Source organism: Agrilus planipennis, unplaced genomic scaffold, assembly GCF_000699045.2.
Source record: "Agrilus planipennis isolate EAB-ADULT unplaced genomic scaffold, Apla_2.0 scaffold576, whole genome shotgun sequence".
In the NCBI taxonomy this organism is placed as follows: Eukaryota; Metazoa; Arthropoda; class Insecta; order Coleoptera; family Buprestidae; genus Agrilus; species Agrilus planipennis.
This window is the reverse complement of record NW_020439230.1, coordinates 8,007-18,247: the sequence shown is the minus strand read 5'-3', so window position 1 is coordinate 18,247 and position 10,241 is coordinate 8,007. Positions and strand designations below refer to the sequence as shown.

Below are 10,241 nucleotides of genomic sequence, written 5' to 3'. Positions count from 1 at the left end.
TTAAGTTGTACAGTTTCACGCGAGAAAAATTTAGACATCTGTTAAAAGAAATCTCAGAAAACTTAGGATTAAGAAATACATTTTAGGCACTTCAATTATTTTTTGTTGACAAACTATTCGTCCTTGATTGTTGCAAATCTGACACCCTAGTAAATATGAATATTGTAGTTATATTGAGAAGTGTTAAAAGTATCACAAAACTTTAGCACATTAGTTATAAATGTGTGGCAAAACAATGCGAAATTATTTATACCTACACAGAGGTCAGTCGCACCAGTGACTTCACCGCGTTGTAAAGTGACAACAGTGGGCGTCTAAGAGAGAAATTTGAAATTGACGATGCTACTAAAATTTGTAACTTCAAAAATACTACGTCTATTTAAATAAAACAGAAAACGATGTCTTTCTAGACTTGTAAGTGTCATTGTGTCAAAGTTTCAGCAAATATACATACCGACTGATGTTCTCCATTATCAGAATACCTAGCGTCCTTAGTCTTTTGTGGACTTATCTACTAAAGTTTCATTCTCTACGGCGCGCTTTTTCGATGATAACAGAATACCCTATATATTAGGGGAGTATCTATGTATTACCTGTTTTGTATAAGGTGAAATTATCCCAATTTGTTCCGCATTTATATGACAATTTCTTAAACCAAATTTTATCAACTTATCTATATAACTCATTACGACAGCAACTTCATCCATATTAAAATAGCTGAAAAGAATGGAATATATTGTTTAACACACTCTCTGAAAAAAGTAAGTTATTCTTTACCTTGGAGAATTATTTTCTTTCTTATCCTGCCCTATCACACCATGGAACAAAACTGGAATTTTTTTGTTTTTTAAGAACTGCCACTCTTCCCCAACATATGATTCGCTATATCCGCAAGGTATTAATTCGTTGCCATAAAATAGTTTGTTGGGAGTATGTAAGATATAAGGATGAGACCGATAATTTTGCAAAAGCATTGTGAACATATTTGGATTATGCTGACCGTTGGCGTCACGTTGATATAAAGATACCGTTTTCATAAACCGCTCTAGCATCGATGTTCCTATAAAGTATTAATATAGGAAATTGTTTAAGTTCAAACTTACATACCTACATACCAAAACCGTATGTTATAGCTTGATCAGAGTGAATTATAGGACCGAGTTGCTGGGGATCACCAGCAAGAACTATTTGACCATGTAATGTTCCAGGAGAAGTCAATATTCCAGCAATTGGAATAAGCGTTTCTGATTCCTTAGCATGCCCACTTTCGTCTATAAACACGTGCGTAAAATGTCCAGTAGGTGTGCCACCATTGTATAATCTGCGATATTTAATAATAATTATACCAAAGACAACGAAATCAGCAAATGTAACTAACTTAGCCGCACTAACTATAGTCGTAGCTACAATACGGAACTTCAAAATCTCCTTAATGCTAGGGTGAAAATACTGTCCCAATTTACAGTCGATATTACTAAATTTTATTATGTCCACTGGGACCGCTTCGATTGAATAAGAAGATGATATCCAGCGAAAGAGTTCACAATTCGAGATGCCTCTTCTAACTAAGCGCTTAGTTAATTCATCGACGGCACTATTCGATGGGGCACATATTAAAATCTTGCATTTTGAATCGGAATGATAAACCTGTAACAGAATATATTTAACATAGTATAATTGCAGCCCCCTTGAAATATTTGAATGTATACTCCGTCTAACTTTATCATTAATGGTCTATGCCGCCAATAAAATTAATTCAGAGTTAATCGGAAAATTATATTTAATTTATAGAAAATAAAATAATGTGTGAATCTTATCTTACACTAGTAATATTTGTTGAATATAAAATATAAGTTAAGTATATTTAAAAAAAAATTTAAGAGCAATTCAAAGATTACCTACAAGTTTCAAAACTCACGAAATGAGGAATATATCGAAAATTTAAAAAAGAAATACAAGCAAATCTTTCTTTATTTGCTGCGTTAAGACATCTTTCACATATTGCACAGACTTCTCATCTTTAAAAATTTTTGAAACAAAACTATACTTCCTATTTTAATCAAGATCGTCTGTATTATTCAGATTTCATTTACTATACAGAGTAGTCAAAAATAGAAAAAATAAGGCAAGTATTAATGTGAAAATTTATTTTTCATTTATGCCAACTAAGTTAATTAGGAAAAAATTGTTGCTGTTGTCACACCCTCGCCGGTAATCGAACCCGGGACCATTAGTTTTAAGCGCCAAGGCTAAGAACACTAAGCTACGAATGATGAGATCAACAACGACAAACTGTACTCAAACGTCACCAACCCGTCGAACTAATGTAATTATATTAATACTATATATAAAAAACACTTTGATTTTTCATCATATTCATCAATATATCAAATATTAATGTGAAAATTCACTTTCCAATTATACCAACTATAAATTACCTCAAGTTAAGCAACAAATTTTTCCCCATTAACTGATTTCTGCACATGTCCATAATCTTCAGCGCATGCGCTAAGTGACTCATTTAATTGTCTCCCGATTGAAAAACGGCCATATCTTTCCTACTTCGTAGCACGCGAAACGATCTTTCTGCGGTAACATGACAAAAACAAATTTTCTGACAAAATTTGTTCTCAATTTTAATGCAACATTGTCTGTGCCGTGGCCAAATTGGGTGAACAGCTATCTCGTACCCATCTCCATCTGGAATTGTACCGTTACTGTCTTAAATGTATACAGGGTGTTGAAGATTTACCATCCAATTTATAAAACTTCGACCTCACTTATGTTGTTTTTTCAAATAGAACGCCCTGTATATTATTTCATTAGTGAATGTTGAATCGAAATCTAGGTCGACTATTGGTAATAGTTTTTGTTCTAAGAAATTTTTGAAGAAAGCCTACATTATTACTCCTTGAGATTTCAAAATGTAGAACGAAAAAAAAAACAATTCTGCCAATAATATTTAAATTTATTTTGCATTCATCGAAATTGTCAGAAAGTTGTAAAGAGGATAGAGAGGATTAGTCGTCATTTCAACGATCTTAGAACATGCTAGTTAGTTCAACAACTACGTCATTATTGTTGTGTGCACCTGCCCCGTCCATTGCGTGTGTGTGCGTATATAAAACATCTTACGAGGCGCATAATGCACAACAATGTTTGCCTATTGTGATAAAGTATTTAAAAACGTAATAATGTGGGCTTCTTTCAAATATTTCTTACAACTCAAAAACTATTGCAGATAGGTTTAGGGAATCCTTATATCAACTGGCGCAGAATTCAATTATACGTTCTTTGATGAGATAATATAGAGGGTGTTCTGTTTGGAAAAAGAAAACAACTTAAGTGTGTTCGAAGTTTTATAGGTTGGACGTTATATTTTCAAGACCCAGCATACTTTTACAATACTAAGAGCATTACGCTAGGTGGAGATAGGTAAAAGATAGTTGATTAATATACTTATGTCAGTTTTAAAATTAGCAGAATAATCCGTTAGGTAGTATGGGAATCCAATTTTTAAAATTTTCAGAAAAATCAAAATACCTCTAAAACTACTAATTTTTCACATCGAGTTGTACAATCAAAGTCGACCTGAAAGAGTTCTGTGAAGCTTAAAATGTTATAAAAAATATAGCAGTCCATTTAAAATGAGGTAGTTGATGTCGACTTCCGGTATAACCAGAAGTGACCGACGATTACAAATTAATTAGAAAGAGCGTCAGCTTTTAGGTTATTTACCGCTTTTTAAATCTCCAGTGGTATTTTCAAGTTCAAAACTTTTAATGAACGGAAAGACGCTGTATATCTTTTGGTGCTTTTTAGTGTCTCTATTAGTCTCTGCATGATGTAAAATGGTTTGTTAGATGTTTTGTAGGATCCCTCTTGTTGTATTCCACAATATACATCAAACTTCCATTTGTAATATGTTCTAGTACCTTACAGAGCACATTTCGTCAACTGTTACAAACTCTTCCAAACTATAACTACTCAAGTGAAATTCTTTACAAAATCATAAAGTATTATTCTTATCGCTGTTAATTTAGCAGACTTCTCGCGTTCTTTTTTTTTTTGTTCTAAAGTCGTCAAAACGAAGGGCACGGGGAATAAATAAAAATCTGTAACTAAATGTAGCTCTTAATAGAATCATTCCCGTCTCATGTTTAGCCCAAAGAAAATATACTGAGAAAAATGTTAACTAAATTTCGATTGCTGCGCGACCTGAGAATTCTATTTCGTTTTATAAATCTTCATTTAATTGAAATACATTATTTCTATAGACCTAAGCAAATTGTGCTAATTTATGGTGTATTAAGTTATACTTCATTTAGCGATGTAACCTTTAGTTTGACCGGCGCAAAGTAGAAAAGAACAGCACTAGGCCAAAAAAAGGAGACAACTCTCAACCAAACTCTTAACCGGTGAAGAGCGTATAATTCGTACAATACTGCACGGAAAAATTGTCCATTTTATCCACTAAAACTGCATTGCTTAAATGTGCTGTTATTGGTACCAATTACTACTGAAAATATCAACGATGTTTATTTATATCTGAAGACATATTAAAGGCTTCAACGCTTGTTTTCGACTCGCACTACTATTCATATTTGAACAAAACTTTTGGCAGGTACTGTATGAAAAAGTATGTTTAATGAACAAGCGTCGAGAGTAAAATGATTTTTTTTCTCCCTACTTACGTTACCAGCGCGCATCGAAGACATTGGAAGGGGAACATCGCTAGATAAAGTAAATGAAGTATAACAACAAGCAGATGGGATAATATTGTAATGTTCGTGGGTTTAACAAAATTAACTTATAAGACTGATAACGACAAAACTATTTATTTACACTAACTTAAAAACACTATTAAATTATTACTACTTAGGTTATGGATTATTCTATTTATTTACACTACTATTGATATATCACTATTCACTGCGCTATTTATTTCGCTGCTATCACTGTCAATTTATTTCTCGATTCACTTCTGCAACGGTCAATTTATTTCTACTCTCTCGACGATCGTCTCTTCCTTTAAATACTTTTTTGTTTCCTTTCTGGAACCCTCTAGAAACATCCGGATCGTTTTGTTTTTCTTTAAACTGTTTAACAGCTTTCCCAGAACGCAGATACGACACAAACATTTATAAATACGGCGCACATGAAGAAAGGCGGCCGGGGCTGGTCGGAGAATCGATAAGCCGTTCACGCACACTCGTGCTTGTTACAATATCTTGGTTTGAAAGCAAGGAATTACGTACAGCTAAAACCGGCAGGTATACGTCCCAGCAGCTTATTATAAACCCAATATACCATTAATTAGCGTAGTTTAAGTACTTACGATTACGGTTTCAATTAGATTAAGGCATGAAATAAACTAATATTCTACTTAAAGTTAACAAGTATGTTACCGTAGAATCTCGAATATTACTAATAAACCATACGTTTTACTTGTAAATCTTAGGATTTATCAAATAAGCTAGTATATATAAGGATTGATACAAAATGAAAGATTTTTTTGGACTTTTGCCAGTGAAGTTTGGTACATGCTTTGTCTTACCAATAACAATTAGTAAACGTGGGCATTGGGAATTCGCATACCGAAAAAAGTTGGTATTTGTGTTTTTCTTTAAAGTCTCTACGTAATTTTACGATATGGCGATTAGTATGCAAATTATTGTGTTTTACACTGTAATTATTATACATAAACAACTTTTCTCTGAAAATGTTCACTAAGCAGTTAAAGTACCTATAAGTAGTATACAATATTGAAATTCGCTATTAGCACTATAAAAATGGCCGAAAGAGTAATTTAAATAGTGAAAAAAATTGAGAGCCGACTTAACAATTTCAAACGAATGTGCGCAAAATTGTACTCGCAAATAACTTGGACGTATTTTCTTCGCTATTAAATTCAGTAAAAAGTACTTTACGTATTAAAACCTTTTCTGCTTTTGAATTTTATGATAGAACTGTTAATTTAACTAATGTCTCTTTTACTAGTAACGAGCTAGATTTTGTAAATAAAGGCATACAGTCTTAATACTTCCAAAAATTTCGAATTATTAGGAATAAATACGGAAATAGCCCTAAGTAAACACAATAACTCTAATACAAACTTAAAATACGTTTTGAGCAATCACTTAGTAAATAGTTACAAAAAAAAAAAATAAAACAAAACTGTGTCCACATACTGATAGAATCCTTGTTAACATTATGTTGGTGTTTCTGAAATAAATAGCACGCGTTGGAGGGTGTTAACTACAAGTAATAGCGTGGTGAATAAGGCACCGTGGTTAAGGGACAAAAAACTTTGGGAGAAAACTAGATGAAGTTGCAATTCGAAGTCAGTCTTGGTCTTAAACTGGCAGCATATAAAAAAAATTGCGATAACAATTAAGCAACTACATTGACGAAAAATGCAAATAGAAATGGTTGTGGAACGACTAATAAAGTAAATATCAGCAGCTTACTACTACATTACTACACATAATAATCTTTAGATTAATTAAATAATTATTTGGTTCATCGCTAATAGTATAGCATTTGAAGTACACAATCGACACGGTATTGAGAACACAAAAGAAATAAAAGATTAACGTTACGTAAACATTAACAGGTATACTAAAATCCCCTGGATATATAATAGTAATTTTATTAAATTTCCTAACCACCATTGAGGTATTGCTAAAATGTGTTACCTACCTTTTTTATGCTTGGTTCGTCAATGGTCCTATCCGTATTCATTTTCAGCGATCATACACGACCCTGCAAATCATTAGTGTTTTGCACTGGAGTTTCATACACATTGTTTTACACAATACCATACAAAGACGTCAAACGAATTTAGATCAGGACTACGCGCCGGCCAGGGTACAGGACCCTTCGTCTAGGAAAATGTTCCGTCTAGCAATTCACGCATTGGTCGATGCAATAATACTATTTTGCACTAGCCTATGACACTGACACATTGACCTACATCTAATGACTTTGACTTCTAGGCTGGCTGTAAACATTAACATCCTAATTATACTTAATCTAATCTAACAAATAACAAACAATACATGAGTACAAAAATGTGTAGTGCCCTATCACCTCTTGCAGGCTTGCTACTTATTTCAGAAACACTCTGTATAGGACAGTTGGGCAGTTCCACAAAAAAAGACAGGAACTTAGATAAAAACAAAGAAAACCAAAAGGTAGCTAAAATATGTGTAGTACAATCCATAGCTAAATGACGAGAAAAAAATTCCATCGACCTAGAAAATGCCAGAACGGATGCAGAAATATTAAGAATAGTTAAATCTAGAAACAAATCAACTCTAGATATCAAAACAAACAAGTTCTTCAATAGTAAAGGACAGACCCTACTCAAATCAAATAGATATTAATCGAAGGTGGTACGAATATCATAAACAACTTCGGAACGAAGAATACTCAAGTAACAGTATCAAACCTTTACCACCAATTGAAAGTCCAATCCAGAAAGTTAGTAGGGATGAAGTAAAGCAAACCGTCAAAGGAATAAAGAACTGTAAAGCTGTAGGTCCTCATTAGAACCGGTAGCAATACAGTGACTCACAAGACTTTTTAATATGAAATTGAGAAGAAAATTTATCATGGCAAACCTTTTTATTAAAATAAAGGTGATATTACACAATGTGGTACATATAAGGACTTCAAGTTAACCTTCCATACCCTAAGACTTTGGGAACGTATAAGAAATAAACGCATCCAGGACCATACAACAATCACTCCAATTTAATTTGGCTTCGCTCCATCAAAATCCACCACAGACATAATACAGGCAGTAAGATTAATAATAGAAATATGTCGTCTGCACAAAGAGGGCCTAAATTTCTTTTTTATTGACTTAGAAAAAGCGTTTGACTTAGTACCAAGAAGATTAGTGTGGCAAGCTATGAGAGCTCAACAACTACCCTTCATTATATAAAACTTATTAAGGAAATATATAATAATATCTGTAGTACGGTCAGAAATCCTCCAGGTCTGAGTGAAGAACTCTAGGTTGACGTAGGAATTCACCACGGTTCAGCAATCACCTCGTTATTAGTAATGGAATACCTCATCTAAGATGTCCAAGCGAAAATTACCTTTTTTATGGAAGGTGGACTCATCGGTGAACCGAACATACTTGAAGAAAACTTCATCCTTAGTTAACTTATTTACAACCCCTTCACAATATTCAACTCTTGGCACAAAATCTCTTGGGAGAAGTTCCTGATGCAGTTCTATGTGGTACGGATGGTACTTTAGTTTAAGTATCCTTTGTACAGACATTCTACTGGTTTGTGCCTCTCGGGTTATATCTCTTATACTGAGGTGGATTTTCCTCCACAGATGCCGAAACGCGAAATTCTTTTTCTTCTGTATGGACAGTTTAGGTAGTTTCTAGGTGTGGATTTCACTGTTCCGCTTGTAACAAACCGCTGTAACACCCTGCGGTACGCATCTTCTCGAGGATTACGCCTGTTTGAATATCGCTGAGCATACACTCTCGATGTCAGGAAAGGATTCCAGTCACATTCTCCAAGGACAAAAAGTATATCTATTTTTTCATTTTGGCTCAAAGCAATGGCTAGGTAGTTCAGAAATCAACAGTGTAGAAAACGAAACGTTACTCGGCACCCAATTAAACTCACAGAATTGACGCTTGTAGAAAACAATGGTAGATTAAAGCGAATCGCCGACCAAGGCATAATTGATATTCTGATATCAACTAACATTATTAGAAAAGTTAAAATTTCTCAAAATGTGTTAGCCGTAGATAGTAACAACCTTATATTGGACAAAAGGAAATGAAATTTGCACATGATGAGCTAACAAAAAATATGGCATTCCATTAAAAAAAAATAGTTATGTCAGTTCGAAACAACTTATTTCGGAAGTGGTAAATTTCACTGAATTTAAAAACAATATGTTTGGGTTAATAATGGAAATGGTAGGCCATTTCTTCCTAAAGCTATATGTGAAAATAGCACACTTCTGTGTGCTTTCGTTTCGGAGATATTTAAAATGGCGCAGAGCAATGCAACAGTCTATTTATTGATTTAGCGCGAATTTTATGGAAATTGGTGCATTTCAGACATAATGTATGATTAACAAAGTGGTATTTAAATTTCACGAGGAATTTGAAAATACATTAACAAATGGGGCATTTCATTTGAAAAATGAAGTTAGGTTGCTCTTATGAAAAATGGAATACTCTGTATAATCGAAAATAATTTTAGGATATAAATATACTTGTATGGTAAGTTTTGTAAGAAAATTCAACTATAAAGCAATTATTGAAAAAATCCGCGTGCTTGGAACATCCTGTATATATAAATGTTTCATTCTTTCTCTGCATACCCTTTTTTTCTTTATCTAATATTTACACCCTTTATTTTATCATTTCCCACTCTAAATCTTACTATTACATCAATATCTTTCATCTCCTTCACATATTCTGTCACCCAGTCATCCGTCAATGCTCCGACAACAACACCTTCAAACTTTTCACATATCTCCATTGTTTCATACCTTTCTTTGTTATACCTATTTCTCGTTTCAATTTTTATAATCGTCTTCGATTGTCAGAAAGCATAAATACGTTCAATACCAAAGTCAAAGACTAAAAAACCAAAAAAGATAAAAACCATAACGGCTAAAAATGACTAATATATGTTCCGACAAATAAGTAAGGAATTCGCAAAAAGACCCATTACAAACGTCAATACTTTAATTACTAAAACTAATGTGAATATTTAATGTAATAACTGTAAAAAACAGAATTCATTCCATCGTTATTATGCTGAATTTCTTTCTTAACGAATAAACTTGTACAACCTAAAGTTTTTCTACTTTTGAAAAATACGTATATTTATTTTTAATTCCATTTTAATTGCACCATCACAGGTTTGCTTTGTTTTTTCATAGACTATTGACTCTAATTCAAGAACAAGAAATGAGTATTCAAGATCTTGAGTAAGCGGTCTTAACAAGATATGTTTTTCAACTTGTTTATCTTAATATTGTTTCGCATCTCATATATGACCATATTGTTCTTGGTTTTCAAAATACATTCTTTACTCTCGCAGCAGCCTTAATAATTATAAAACATAAAATTTAAATAATATACAATACCTGAAATATTGCTTCTACCATAGTCATAGTTTTCCCAGTACCAGGGGGGCCAAACACCAAATATGGCGCCGGAAAAGATGTTTTGGATACAATATGTT

The 10,241-nt window shown here is 33.1% G+C and overlaps 1 protein-coding gene across 1 annotated transcript; it reads right to left on the bottom strand.

Annotated features, from left to right (window-relative positions):
- Window positions 1-25: 25 nt before the first annotated feature.
- On the bottom strand, window positions 26-10,235 carry LOC108743555 (putative helicase MOV-10). Its single transcript, XM_025978168.1, has 6 exons — window positions 10,144-10,235; window positions 6,703-6,765; window positions 1,379-1,647; window positions 1,116-1,321; window positions 778-1,060; window positions 26-717 (listed from the first exon to the last, which is right to left on the bottom strand). The coding sequence occupies exons 2-6, from the start codon at window positions 6,742-6,744 to the stop codon at window positions 564-566; spliced, it is 954 nt and encodes a 317-aa protein (XP_025833953.1). The 5' UTR covers window positions 6,745-6,765; window positions 10,144-10,235; the 3' UTR covers window positions 26-563.
- Between the last annotated feature and the right edge of the window lie 6 nt (window positions 10,236-10,241).